A 15,913-nucleotide genomic window follows, 5' to 3' on the forward strand; every position below is an offset into this window, starting at 1 on the left:
CGCGGCCCTTTCAAGTACATCGTAGTTTTTGCGTCGTGAGGACTGTTCGTCAGGGAGAAACGTAGATAATAATAATAATAATAATAATAATAATAATAATAATAATAATAATAATAATAATAATAATAATAATAATAATAATAATCTAATATAAATAAAATAGAAAGTTTGTTTGTGTGTTTGTCTGTCTGTGTGCGGCCTGCGAACGAGACGAATGGACCGAGAGTTATCAAAATTTGGCCACAGATACCTTGGTCCAGACCCTAGAACAAGACGAAGCGTTTTTTTTTTTTTTCAAATTTCTAACCCAGGGGGTCTCAGGGTGCCGTTTACCGGGACATGGAAAAGTAGTAGAAAATGATCGATATTAACGTCTAATTCATAGCTCTGTCGGTCGCTGAGATCAGTGGTGAAGCTTCGATCGCATTAACTTAGAAAATTCACGAATTGTATGACGGATTGTATCCATTCTGGTTCTATTCTATCCTACTACATTATATTCTACTTTCAATAGAATACCATTCTAGATAGTATTCTGTTACACATAGCGTTCATAGATAGTGTTCTATGTCAGATATTATTGACAGGTAATAAATATTCCATGAACAAAAATTTTAGGAATGATAAAAAAAAATGATCGAAATATTGCGATCTTGGCCAATAAATAGATTTTGGATCAGGGACCACAACATTTTTGAACAGCCTCTAAATCGAGTTTTCGTGTTTCCTACGAAATAAGCTCATCATACTGAGTTATGTGATAATTTTGGTTTGGCTACGCTATATATAGTTATCCAGATACAAGGCGTATGAGAAAATGTTTGCTTGAAATACAGTATATTGAATCATTTGATCCAAAAAAAAAAAAAAAAATGTGTTCATAGATATTATTTTATGGCGGATGATACAGCGTTCATAGTATTTTATGACTGATATACTTGCAGATAATAATATCATTACATAGTACTTTTGTTTTCATAGGTAGTGTTATCGTATCGCTGATAATACAGTATCCATAGTATCTCATGACGGATAGCAATTTATAGATAGTGACTTATCAATTTATGTCATAGCGAATATAATTCATAAGTAGCACCCTATGTCAAATACTATTCATAAGTAGTGTCCATTGATAGACAGTATTTATACATAGTATAATATGATAGAATGGCATTATACAGTGTGTTTCAAAACAACACCAACAGCGTTTGGGAACTGATTCACTGACACCTAGATAAGACAAAAAGTATAAACCAACCTGGGTATACAAATGCTTCCTTTCGGAGTTATAGACTGCCAAAAGCATGAAAAAATGAACTTTAAAGGTACATAGTTCCAAAACTATTGGACGTACCATAGTCGGTTCAAGACTTCACTTAAGAACTAATATGTGTTCTATCCAAAAATACATGTTTCAGAATCCTAAAGTATTCACGCAACAATTTTTATAGAGGGAGTTTGGTTATGGGCATATAATTTGAAGTACTCACTAACTACCTCTATAATAATTGTTGCGGAAGTACCACAGGATTAGGAAACTTATATATTTGGATAGCGCACATATTAGTTCCTAACTGAAATCTTGACCCGACTAGGGTAGATCTCATAGTTTTGGAGCTATGGACCTTTAAAATTATTTTTATATGTTTTCGGCAGCCCATATAACTCCGAAAGGAAGCATTTGTGCACCCAGGTTGGTCTATACTTTTTTGTCTTGGTGTCAAGAATCACCTCTCAAACGTTGCCGGTTTTGTTTTGAAACACATTGTATAATAAAATATATACTATAATTCTATGAGAGAAAATACCATATTCATAGTGTTATGATTATGAACAGCATTCACAGATAGTAACCCTGTACCAGTAATCTATCAATACATTGTATTTTATGACTGACAGTATTCATAGATATAATCCTATGATGCATAATGTGAATAGCATCTTATGACGGGTGTTATTACATGAGAAAAATACGCACATAGAGTAGTATACTATAACAAATATCAACATATAATACTTTTGTAATACTACTCGCAAATAGGTGTTCATTGAGTAAGAAAATCCTCTTTTTAAAGGCTTATACATTGCAAGTAATTCAGAAATTGCGCATCAGCGTTCCGACGAGGATCTTTATCGGCGTCGATAAGTTTTGTGTCTATCAGCTTGAGAGAGAAGAGCCCTTACTTTGTAGTCTTGATTAGAGTTTGGAGCTGATGGAACGGTTATTACGACTCACGGATTTGAAGTCAGTCATCCCCCCTTCTTTACCCTAGCCAATGATGTCTATACAAAAAGTACTTCTCCCCACTCCATTATGACACTTTTCTCTTACAGAATTTCCCATTATGCTTTGCGGCACTGTCACATAAATTTCTCTCCTACCCTTTTTGAAAAAAGGGCGTCCATCCAAAGAGGCTTTAGTAGATCTGTCCACATCAGACGACCGCGATTAACCTATACACCATGGATCTTAGACAGATGGTGCTATAAACGTCATCAACAGTGTTGCCAGCTAATCTTTCCATCCGATTTCTCTCCCTCTCTCTGGTAGATAAGGAACATTACATTATCAGTAAGTGTGGCAAGGAAGAAAACATTGTCTGTAACTGTAGCCAAAAGCGAATCCTTATGATAGTTCTCATAAAATTCATAGTCATCTATTCAAAGAGATATTCGATTCTCACTGAAGTCAACTTCAAAGAGCGGGTGTATTCACAGCGTACGTACACAAACTTCTGGTCTATATGTTATCTAAGCTTGTTTGTTTAAAATTCACGTTCACACGTAATGTAGGTACATAATTTCAAAACGAAATTTAAGACAAGAAGCAGTAACGTTTTAGACTTAATTAAACAAGGTAACACAGTGAGTTTCTTTTTCTGTGACAATAGTGAAAACGAAAGCTGATAATTGTATTAGAAAGCATTAACCGACTTTCCTCAATCCCACCAAGGTACATGTTTTTTTCTTTTTTCCTTAAATGTAAAGGTGAATTTCTTCCAAATTATTTCAACATATATTTTATTACGCTCAAATATATAAAGTGTATATTCCAAACTCAAGGTAAAATAATACGTTTGAGTAGATAAATAAACAGAGGAGCTTCATTCCACAGGAAGAAACTTCGGTATATTTCCGAACTGGGAGAATTCAATACACAAACTTCCAGTAGATCATCTATAACCATTTGATTAGGATTTAGGAATTAGATTTTAGGTTTTTTTGGCATGTATGGCCATGTTAGGCTATCACACATATGAAGGATGGCGTCTCCCGTCGATCACACTGCCCTGAGAATTGGAGACGAAGAAAGGATTGGGGAAGGAAGGAAGCCTCCTGGGACCTGTATGTCAGGTACCATCCCCTGGTGTGATTAAGGAAAACCCAGAAAAACCTCACTGAGGAAGACTGGCCTGAAAAAGCTGTTACATCTTTCTGACCAACTGTCCCCACGATCCTGGGGCCGGGGAGGGCCGGGGCCCCCAAAAACTCATGTGGGCCCCCTATTGCATTTACGAATATACAATATTTGGCATAATTTGTCTTAAAATCCTTATATACAGTATATACCTTCTGCATCTGAATGGGCCCCAAAAAAATTTACAGATAAATCGGCGCCCTTGATTAGCGACCATGCTAACCATACCCACTTGAATAGAGAAATAAGATCAAAGATATAACTTGTTTCTCGAACGCTGAAACCAAAATCTGAAAGTCAGTATTCACTAACTCTTACTCCAGTTTTGGTCTATGGGGATTAATATTGAAGACGCAAATACTAATTGATGTCTGTCACTTTTGATTACAATAGAAGAAATGTCGGAGGTGAAACATATTCTTGCGGACTGAACCCATATCAAGAAAACTGCTCATCTTTATCTATGTTGGTTTAATTCATTATGCGATCAGTGTCGTAACTGAAACATCGTAATGTTTACAACTCCCCGTATGGACAGACAAAAGGTCGAAACAGTCATTCTTGGAACGCTGAGTCTGTGTTAAGCAATCTGTGTTTTCAACATCTCCTGAGTTTTTACTCTATGAAATGAGTGATGAAACCGAAAATGTAAATATGCCTTAACAAAAATCAAAGTGACTATCTTTTTGATTTTATACCTCTTGAACCGCCTGACCAATTTCGATCAAATTTTCAACATAGTCGAGGATTAGACCTGAGGAGTTTTTTTTTTTTAGCATTTCACTTTGACGGTGCACAACTTACTGGAGGCGAAAGAGGGAGGTATTTAAAAATGACCAAAAATGACTGATATTAGTATTGAATATATGGTTTTGCTGGATCGCTGAGTTGAACAGTGGCACTTCCAATGCTATTTAAATCCAAATTCAACCCTTTATATCTAAAATGAAACGTACTTCCCGTGCAAAGAACGGGTATTCTGCTACTACTAGTATAAATTTCTACGACATCAGATTTTAAAGTGTGCTGTGGAAGGTGATGATATGTTCATTTGAGACGCAGAACAGATTGCAATAAACCGATTGTCGCTGTCTGTTACCTTTTTATTCTATGGTGATGAACGTTAAAACTGGAATTGGTAAAATTCAATGAATTTGAGTTTGAATGGAGGATTAATGGAAAGGATGGAAACTATTTTCAGGACGTTAAATCAACTGCACTAAACCGTTTCTTGATTTTTTTTACCGTTTTAAAAATAAGAAGATAAAGCCCTCCTTATTCAAGTTACAACTACACCTTAACAATCATCTGAATTCTTTCTAATTCCTGTCAACGAACAAATAGAACCGCTCTATAAGACATTCGACACTTATGCACAACATAATCTGGAAGTCTGATCTATCTCAGTATATAAAAATAAAAATGAAAGTGAGGAAAGTGACTACTTCTGTGACTTAACAACTCTTGGACAACTCGACTCGACTGATCTCGATCAAATTTGCCACATAGATTAGACTCGGGCCTGGAATGGCTTTTATCATTTCACTTTGACGGTGCAACTTAAGGGAGGGGGACGGCGAAATATTTAAATTGATCTGAAATGACCGATATTAGTGTCAAATATATATTTTTCGGGCTTGCTGAGACGAACAGTTACACTTCCGATGCCACTTAAATCCAAATTCACCATTTTATGTTCAAATTGAACGTATTCTTCCCGTGTGAAGAGCGGGTATTCTGCTAGTATTATTATATGAGATAGTGGGAGTGAATGATTCATCATTCCGCAGGTCATATTACTACAGATATAAACATAAAATTGGGAAATAATATTCATTTTGTCACGGGAGCATGGGATAAGGAAGGATTTTTGGAAATGCAAGTCCTAAGGAGGAAAAAAATATTTTTTAAAGAATAGTATATCTCACAAACCTGACTGTACAGAGGTGAAACTCGGCGTATAAACTCTTAGCTAATAATAATAATAATAATAATAATAATAATAATAATAATAATAATAATAATAATAATAATAATAATAATAATAATAATAATAATAATAATAAGGAATAAGGAAATACTTATTTAAGGATTTATGTAAACTTCGCTCCTAAGAGGGAAAAGGGGAAATTTTAAGAATATGGGAATTTCCCATTATTTATTCGCGAGGTGTACCGAATATAGAAATTCAATATATAAACTCTTAAATAAAAAAGTAAGAGAAAATGTGTTTAAGAGTTTTCGAAAATTCCGCTTCTACTCGTAAGAGGGAAAGACGGAAGTTTCTGTATCTCTGAAATTTTCTTTCAATTATTTGCGAATTATCAAATATGGGGATTCGTTTAACCCCTTGCGTTCCAATGTGGATGTCATAAAATAATCCGTTTTAAAATACCAGTGACGTCATGAAAACGTCATGGGGATGTCATGAAAATGTATCCTTTATTAAGGGTCGTATTAATCCTGGAGATGACGAAATTTTTTAGTGGTTGCAAGGCACGAGTTAGTTCTACTATTTCTCCTTAGGTGGTAGCGCCTTACTGACAGAAAAGACAAGAAAAGAAAATGTTGTCTCAGTAGATGACAGACCTAAGGGAGCATTGAATTACGACACACATGTATTTGTCTTGACGACAAACAATTGACAACTTGGAGGTCGTATTTCGAGGTGGAAAAAAAAAAGAAAAAAGAAAACAACTTTGTCTTTGATCAACGGTCAATGTTGCCAACATGAAGTAGCATGAAATCATTTCAGAAATTCAAAATTTCCCCTTTTTCAGCCCAAATGTCCCACAATGCAAATATATATCCATGTTTCCATGTTTCAGAATCCTGCGATACTTCCGCGATAATTTTTATACAGAGAGTTCGGCTACTGGCATATAATTTGAAGTACTTATCCACTACCTCTATAAAAATGGTTGCAGAAGTACCACAGGATTCTGAAACATGAATATTTGGACAGGGCAGATGCTAGTTCCTAAGTGAAGTCTTGGCCCGACTACGGTAGGCTCTATTGTTTTGGAGCTATGAATCTTTAAATTTCAATTTTTCATGTTTTCGACAGCCTATAACTCCGAAAGGAAGCACTTGTTGATCCAAATTGTTCTATACTTTTTGTCTTATCTTGGTGTCAGGAATCACCTCCCTAACGTTGTCGGCATTGTTTTGAAACACCCTGTATAAAACCAGAAATGTGAATTTTCTCCTTACGCGTGCGCAATAACTATGCCGTGCATTGCAGTCTCTTAACAGTAAATGAAAAAGTCATATTACAGCACGCATATAGAAAAATGACACCTGGAACTCAAGAGGTTATGCTGGAGATGAAATATACTCTTAAATAAAACTTAAGTTTTCAGCATTCCAAAATGTTTCAGCGTTTTCAAAAATCCTGCTCTTACTCGTAAGAAGAAAAGGTAATCTCTATTATATAATATCTAAACTTCCCTTTATTTATTCATAAAGTACTGAATGTGGAATTTGTTTAAGTTGAAGACATAAAATTCGATATATACACTTTAAATGAAAATATGGGAATACGTATTTCAGTGCTTGTAAAAATTCTGCTTCTAAAGGGTGAAAGGGTTACAATTTCTACAATGTCCGAACGATTTATTAAGAAAAATTTTAATATGAGAATTCCCTTAAGTTAGAGAAGTGAAGTTTACTATACAAAACTTCTAATTTTAAAAAAAACAACAACAAAGAAAGGCGTATTTCGAAATTTTTGAAATTCTCACTTCTGAAAGGAGAATAACTTTATATATACAGGGTGTTAATGAATTATACCGACACACTATAGGAGGTGATTTCTCACAGCAAAATAAGGAAAAAAACGTTCATGAGAACCTGTGGGGGAAAAGGCGATTTCAGAGCTAGGGCTGTCCAAATTCGTCAAAAAGCTAAATTCCAACACTCGCTATTTCGAATTCGAATGAAGTGGAGGTCCATATCAGCGTAAAGGAAGTCATGCAAATGCAACTCACAAACGTATATTTCATCAATATACAATGGATGTGCAAAGGATTCTCTATAGGATATAATTCCCAGATATGCTATGATTTCATACATGGTTTAAAGTAGGCAAAAGGCTAGCTTTGACAACAGTGAACACGGAATACTTAGATGGAAATCCGGAAGAGTTACGATATGCCAGCACAGCAGTCCCTCGTATTAGGAATAACGCGTGCTGTGATATTTAGTTTCACGCTTATAAGCTCTATATCCGTCTATTATTCTATTATTCTATTAAGATCGGAAATGACAAAGATCTGTTACTTCTTGTTTTGATATTGGTCTATATTGAGTAAAACGCTAAAAGGTGGTGATAAATGATTTTTTTTTAAACTTGCTTAAGCTTTCCGGGAATTAATTTCATTTCGACCTATTCTTTGTTAAACCTGAAAGTTAAGATTTACATTTTTTTTTTAATTTCAGCTCTGTATCACCTTACCGCAAAAATGATAAGGTAGATAGAAATTCGTCGACGCATATTATCAAGAACATAATCCCTCAAGAATCCAACACTTCAAAGAATATAAAGTCACAGCTTTAGTAGAGCAAATAAGAACTCAATTTTAACTTAGTTATAATAGGATATTTCTTAAAGTGTGTTTGAAAACAAATTAACGTAATTAATCTCTTCTCTTTCAACTTGTTTAGTAACTTGAGTAAGAAAGTAGTTGCAACAACGGTAACTGATACAAACTCTGATAAATAATCTTTCTCTTGCTATCAATCGACAGTAGAGCCACCATATGCCGGAGCTACGCTCTGAACGACCTTTCTGGTACTTCGCAAATAGTTATTATATAGACGTGTAGATGTCACTAAAATGCTGTCACTTGTAGCGCCGAATGGTAACAGTTACGTGTCTAACTGAAGGTTAACGGGGTGTGCTTATTCCATTCTTTAGTAGATGGTTAAATGCTAAATTATAATTACATGGAACAAAATTTAACCTTTAAACTTTCAGTTTTTGTTAATAGTAAAACTCTCATTTAGTTCCTGATGAGAGTTCAGCACTGATTCTGCGTGGGACAGGACCTACTATTTGAAGTGTGATCCATAGTTTTCCTTTGGTTTTGATGAAGCAAGTTCCCACGGAGAACTAGAAATCACGCTTGTTAACCACTCATCTTCAAAAAAGTACAAATATTTTTTAGCCTTTTAAAGATTTTTTTTTTTGTTATTGAATTTTCCTCTAGATTTTCAAAAAGCTACTAAATATCTGGTCATTGCAAATGATTGACCCGATTTCATGAATTCATGTAGCTTTATTATTATACATATTGTGACAAATCTTTGCAGACACATTTAAAAAAAAAGGTTTGTGTGTGTGTCTCTTGCAATTTCGCTTCTGATTCCTTACCCGAGGACGCAGCAGTGAGCAGTTATTCAAGATGGTGATACGCGTAGAGAAACCTTATGTTGTGCTCGAGTTTCATCCACATCAATTTGTCCTAAGAGTGGAACGACAGTTCCGAACAAAGTTCAACAAATCCAACCAACTCCATTCAGCAATACTGTTCACAGTTTACAGCTTCAAGACGTCTCTAGTAAGGGGAAATTAACTGTTCGGACTACAGTGAGAAAAGTGTGAGAGCGAGTTTTGCACGAAGTTCACAGACGTCAACGAACAGAACAAGCAGAGAGTTCAACATTCCACAACCTTACCGCTTGGAAGATCTTACGGAAACGATTCAAGAAGAAGCCTTTCCGCTTGCAATCGTTGTAAGCCCTGACGGCTGATGAAAAAGTGAAACGCTTTGAATTTTCGGCACAGTTGCAACAGCTTACGGAAGAAAATGGGCTCTACGAGAAACTCATTTTCACTGATGAAGTAACATTTTTCGTGAATGCCACTAGATATATAAACCTCTTTGAGTTTTTCAATATATATCTGCAAAGCTTTGTGAGTTGATTTGGAGTTTAGCGTCCCTTTCAGCAGCAAGGCTATATATGAGGCGTGGACCTACTAATCAAATTGGAATCCAAATCGCATAAGCTCCCGCCGGGAATCAAAGCCGAGACTCCTACGCCCAAGGCGCGTAAAAAACACTTAGCCACGAAGGAGCTCTGCAAAGTTTTATGACTCTGTGCCCAATAATAAAGCTATAGTGAGTTTATGAGATTGGTTCAATCATTTGTTATAACCCTGTATATGCGAAAACTAGCAAACTACAATTAATAGATATTTCACTCAGAAATTGATAGTTTCCTTTGATCCTGTATGTTTTGTTTCATGGTACAATAATTATACGTTCTGCGCTGACAAAAATCCGTTATCCGGACAGTGGGATCTATATGCGGGGTAAATATACAGGATCTATACGTTTACTGCGGAAATACGGAGATACGGTTATCTATACGCAATATACGTACTGTCTTTTTTTCCGCTTAGATGTTACGTCTTACTGCTGTAGGATGTCTTACATCTAACAGTCCTCCATATATTACATACATATACGATGTTACATACGTCACTTATATGTTATATTCGTCCAACTGTATGTGAGATCCTTACCGGCTATATTCAGTTATTTCTTTCATACGCAAAGTATGTATAAATGGAACACTTATACGGAGCATATTATAAAACATATGTTTTTAGTTATTCGTTTTCTGCGGGTATTACATATAGTAGTACGTTCATTCCAAAATCTACAGGATTTACGCATGTAACCTACGTTTTAATGTACGCCACATACGTTGCTTTTCCTGTGTGTGTGTTATAGTAATGGGAAGAAAACAAAGTTAATTAAAATACAAATTTTAAAGACTCAAAACAATATGACTAAAAGAAAGTTCTCTTTTCTCCGAAACGTTTTTTAGACATTGTATCTTTAGTAATAAGTGGTTTCACAATTTCTGCATTTTTTTTTAGCTTTGTTCTTGTGTACCATTCAAAGTGATAAATTAGTATTCGGTTAAAATTTGATGTTATAAAAGCATATGTTTCGGGTCATACCTTGCTCTGTGTACGAACAAGCAGATGGGTATCAATTTGACACAATGAACGTTCTTCTGTATTGTCGTTATAAGGGGGAAAACGCAATAGGCTGTTCTATATTATCTCATATTGAACTAATAAATTATTCCATGAATAAATAGTATACAATAACTCTCATTGAGGCTGCCTTTGAAGAAAAAAAAAAGAACGCCGCGGAAAAAAAGTGAAAGCATTGTGTGAACTTTGTACTTTACGTGCGTATCAAACCGGATGTGTTGCTCCCTATTTTTGCTTGCTTCCTGTTGGAATGCGTAGACCCACGCTTCGCGGTTCACCTCGTGAACTTATTCTTATCGGAGTAGTCTCCTGGTTACCTGGTATTTTATGTATGAAATGAAACAGCTATAACATAAAAAAGAGAAAAGAAAGTGAAAGAAAGAAGAGGAAAAATATTGTCAGATTAGGCCACAATTACCTTACAATGATCAATATCCTTAAATGTATGCAAATCGCAATGCATACAACATTCATTTTCTTAGGTCAGTGTTGCAAACCCGTAGAAGTTAAGTATAAGGCAAAAAATGCCGTAGAGAAAGAGAAAATACTGTCCAGGTATTTTTTTTTATTTCTTTCCTGTTCGTACGCAAGATTACTTCTTTAATTTTGTAAGTTCTTTTAATGACAATTAACAACAAGTAAATTATTAATATCAGCTATTGTAGTCTGTCTTTTGAAATTATTCAACACATTCGATTTTACCTGATTGTAAGCGGTCAGTTATAGGTCATCTTTTCAAGAACCACAACAAGAAGAAAACTGAAGATACCCGTGAAAGAAGACACAACGAAAATGTATTTGTGGAAGAAATTTTCAAAAAAATTCTTGAAATTCAAGAAGTTTTCAAGAAAATTTCAAGAATTCTGTAAAATAAATCTTGATTGTAAAGTAAATTAAATTATTTATAAGAACTTGGCAGAATTGGAAAACATTATATAGCTAATACCTAAACTACATTTTTAAGTAGCTAATCACTATTTGATAATGGATAGACACTGCTATTTACTGACTAAATTGACATCGTACTACGAATAGCACTAGAGTACAGCGTTGCCACATTTGGATGCCTACAATCTTCTACTATGTTAAGGGACAGTGTTTATGGCACCTGTAGGCGGCGCACCGAGTTCCCTTTTAAACGCTGTTAGCAAATGAGAGGGCTGCGGTGTTGCCACATATTTGTACCCCTTCACATTACTACCTGTCATCTGCTCACCTGCTTGCAGTGTAGTACTTTCGCTTAGCCACGCCCCTTTACCACACGGCAACGACGCGTTACACCCTTCATTTTATCCGTCTACCATACATGCTATCGGTTGTGTCCCATGTTTCAGAAATAACTACGATTAAATGCGTTGAGTCCGTTTAGGTTCTAATGGAAAATGAATTAAAGAGAAACATTGCTCTCTTTTCTTGTTACCTAAACGACAATAAGGTAGAATATAGTATTGTAAAATGTTAATATAGTATTTACTTTCGTTTACAATGACTTGAAAACAAAATGGAGACATGTTGCAACATTGAACGAACACTCCAGAGAACCTATCGTACAGTTGGTAGTCATTTTACAGAAAACCATAGAGACACCTGCATAGAAAAATATTTAGCCTAAAAAGTCGATTATGGGGTACAAAGGGAGTGGAAATGATCCAAGGCATCAAAGCTAAACGAGAGGAAGAATCTACACCAACTAGAACACCATTAACTGGCTGGTTATCGCCATTGTTCTCCCATTTATGGTACCAACTATTAACCTTTTTGCCACGTGTGCATATATAACAAGAAAAAAAGGTCTCTCGTTTTATTTTCTGTCTCTCACTCTCCCTGTATGTGACGTACATGACTTTTTGGGTGTGACATCAGCAGTCTCCACTTGTCCTGCTTTTGGAAGGGGGCCAAGGATATAAAATGCCAGCAACCAACACATCGTGTCTCCTCGAGGTTCAACTCTTCATCCATATATTCTGTCTCTCATGTTCCCTTTGTATGTGTTTGCGGGAGAGTATGTGATGTCTTTTTTCTCTTTCTTTTCATCTCACTCTTTTCAACTCACACACAAACCTGAGCACGTTCTCCCTCACGTCCTAGAATATTAAGGTAAGCTTCAACTCCTGCACAAGTTCTGCATAACTGCAAACCTTAATGTTTTCTTTTTCGCAGGAAATGATTTCGGTGAGACTTCAACGTAAGAACCAGTGGTGAAGGTAAACAGTTCCACCACACTGTCACTTTGCTACTGGTTTCGATTTTCCCTGTCTTCCACTTGTTTTGTTATACATTGCACTGCATTGTAGCTGAGTACTTTTCTATTTGATATCTCTCCTCACTGGCCTATTGTCTATCACGATTATCTTTGGTGGACAATGTTCCGAGTTCGATTCTCAATAAAAGAAGGAAACTACCGGTTCTTTTACACACCATAATAGGTGCGAATTCTGTAACACACAGAGTGAAAAGTTGCTGACTGGACCGAGAGTCGAACCCGGGACCTCCGGTGTACCGTGCCGATGCGTAGTGGTTAACGCATCGGCACAGTATGATGGAAGGCCCGGGTCGAGTCCTTGTCCAATCAGTCACTTTTCACTCTTTGTACTTTATTTTATTAACTTGTGCATTTGCCTAGCCGTTACCAGTATCTACGGCCTTAAGCCGGACACGTATAGGAGATTATGTCCTTCGGCTTGCAAACTATTCAGAGAACTGGGGAAGGAAGGAAGCGGCCTAGAACCTATGCTAAGTATAGTCTCGGTATTTGCCTGGTGAATGAAGAAAACCCAGAGAAAACGATCTCAAGATTTCTCACCTGAAAAAGTTTTAACATTTTTTCGACCGAGTGTCTCCACAGGAATTCCACCCCGGGATTGCTTCACCAGTTCAGGCCACACTTTAGAGTATTAGTGTAGCCCTCATTCTACCGATAATAGAGCCTCGCTTCTGACAAAGCACATCAATTCAAATAAATCAATCGCACATTTGATACTCATTGAGGCAGCAATAAGTTAGTCCACAAACTTCCGGCTGCAGTCACTGATCCAGATGTAATAGCTGAAACACTACCTAGGTTTACATTCTACATCTGGTAGAATGGATGAAGGGACGAGACATCATATTGACGATACCTTTTCGAGACAACACAGCCTCAACTCCTGTGTCGTAGGCAACCGTAATGTCGACAAAACTGATCTGAACGAACTTAAAACAATCCTCTGCTTCAGCTCATTAGTTAACTCTTTGAGAATCATGCATGAATTTTTCATTAGTTAACTCTTTGAGAATCATGCGAAAAAATACTTTTTGGTATATATCTAATTAAGACGTGGTTAGAGACTACTCGCACTTAGAATATATACTATTATTTATTACTTTTCTTTGTTCTTCTTGTTTATTAAACTCCAACAAAAACGTCCCTCCCTCGTAGCTAAACGGTTAGCGAACGCGCCTTTTGAATGGGAGATCCGGGTTCGATACCGGGCACGAGCTCATGTTGTTAAGCTTTAGGTCCACGTCTCATATAACCTCGCTGCTGAAAGAGAAATACATTGAAATTTTACGACCAGTTTGGCACAAATAATTCAAAAGATACTAGTACAATATATTAACGATATTTACCCTCGGATATAACGACAATGAAAAACCGAATCTTAATGTAAACAAGCATAAAATATAAACACAATTTAAAGATGGTTCAATGGTGGTTTTACTATTTTATGTGTATGGAACATCCTATATCTAAATAAAAGGTCTTTGCGCGTCACGTTAATCCCTGATAATATGTAACAACTTTGATAGTTGTAATTTGCGCTAATAGATGTCACTAGCATGAAGACAATTTACTTGTGTGAAACTTTTGAGACAATTTAAATCTTAAAAACAGTATCGTTTCAATTTAATTTATTTCGAAATAGGATTTCAACCGTGACCATGTTTTATATTCGGTTATTAATGTATGTGTGTCTCCATGTTGGTTGGTAGAAAAACTCAAAAATGTTAAATATAAAGAATTTAAGATCTTAACTAAGCACAATTGTTAAAGTACTGCATAGCGGGCCGAAGGCTCTTGGGAAAGTTATGGAACACAACTTCTGTTGTCGAGTCGATCATGTCCTTCTTCAAGATCGACCACCAAATGTAGCGGTCTTTATTCTTTAGACAATGGATAACTTGCCCATTAAATATCGTTCAGACCTGGCCAATAGTTACCTAGATATAAACCACAACACACAAGGCGACCCGAGCCTGTCTCTGATTGAGCCTGCAATCAAGTACTATATCATTCTTAATTCCTTGGACATGAGCTACTTTCATGCCAAACTTGGTTCAGATTAGGCCAGTAGTTTCCGAGAAATAAAATACTACATAAAATCTGAGCCGAGCCTGTCCCTGGGCAGATTTATTTCGTAAATAATGTGATACTTGCCCACCAAATTTCATTTAGATCCGTAAAAAACAGACAAAAATATCCGAGAATTTAACAGATTATCATTATGACTGTATCGTGCAAGTTAATCATTTAGCCTATAACAGCGTTTCCCAAACTTTTTCAACTCGCGGCACACTACTGGTGTAATTTTCAATCTCGCGGCACACTCATTTGTAAATATAACATACCGTGTTTATTTTCCTGTGATTACTGATCTCCTTCTCACAAAGAAGAAAGCTGGATCAGTGGTTTCCCCGTGGTAAATCATTATGCTTATTATTTCATTCTAATTTAAAAATAGAAAATAACTGCAATGAAATATAGGACTCAGGTTTTTAAAAATACTTTTTTTTTTTTTTTTTTTGAAAACTGACCTTTCACTAAAAAGGAAGATCACTAAATAACGAACGAATAAACAAATTTCTTGTACTTTTAAAACACAAATGCAGGTAATTTGTATGCATGTTTACTTTGTCGAAAGGATTGAATGATATTTTAAAATTTCAAGTTACGAAATAGTTTGAAACAACAAAGAAGCAATGATGGTTATAACAATGATAAGTACTTTTTTCGACATTAAAAATATACAGAAAAGTAACACAGTATGAAACTTATAATTTATTAAAACGATTAATACAGGTCTACGTTACAATTTTTAAATATTACACAAAGGTTGGAATTGTTCAATAATATTCTCTACAATGTAACAATTTTACAATATTGAAGGTTACAATTGTTTTATTAATATTTTCTAATATATGAAGATTACAATATTTCAAAAATAAGGAAAACAGGTTGGTGCACGAAGCAAAATTAATGTGCAATTTGAGTACAATATTCTTTCATAATCTTCTTCAATTGTGGATGGATAGTTGATAAACACACCCTCATATCGTGTTCCGGAGTTAACAGTTGTGACCTGTTCTTAAACTTGATTGTGTTCATTGCAGAAAATCCTGCTTTACTTAAGTAGGATGTAGAAAATGGAATGACAACTTTCACAGTCTTTCTAGAAATAGCTGTAGAAATGTGTAAGAGGTTGCGGCAAATAAAATTCTGTTTT

The 15,913-nt window shown here is 35.6% G+C and overlaps 1 protein-coding gene across 1 annotated transcript in view; it reads left to right on the top strand.

Annotated features, from left to right (window-relative positions):
• The first annotated feature begins 3,263 nt into the window (after positions 1-3,263).
• LOC145674247 (uncharacterized) overlaps positions 3,264-15,913 on the top strand; it is an 87,191-nt gene continuing 74,541 nt past the window's right edge. The window contains exon 1 of the mRNA XM_081744082.1: positions 3,264-3,345. Coding sequence (XP_081600208.1) covers positions 3,264-3,345 — 82 coding nt within the window. The remainder of the gene's footprint in view (positions 3,346-15,913) is intronic.

This window comes from Thermobia domestica, chromosome 17 (assembly GCF_964235325.1).
Source record: "Thermobia domestica chromosome 17, izTheDome1.hap1.1, whole genome shotgun sequence".
NCBI classification, from domain to species: Eukaryota; Metazoa; Arthropoda; class Insecta; order Zygentoma; family Lepismatidae; genus Thermobia; species Thermobia domestica.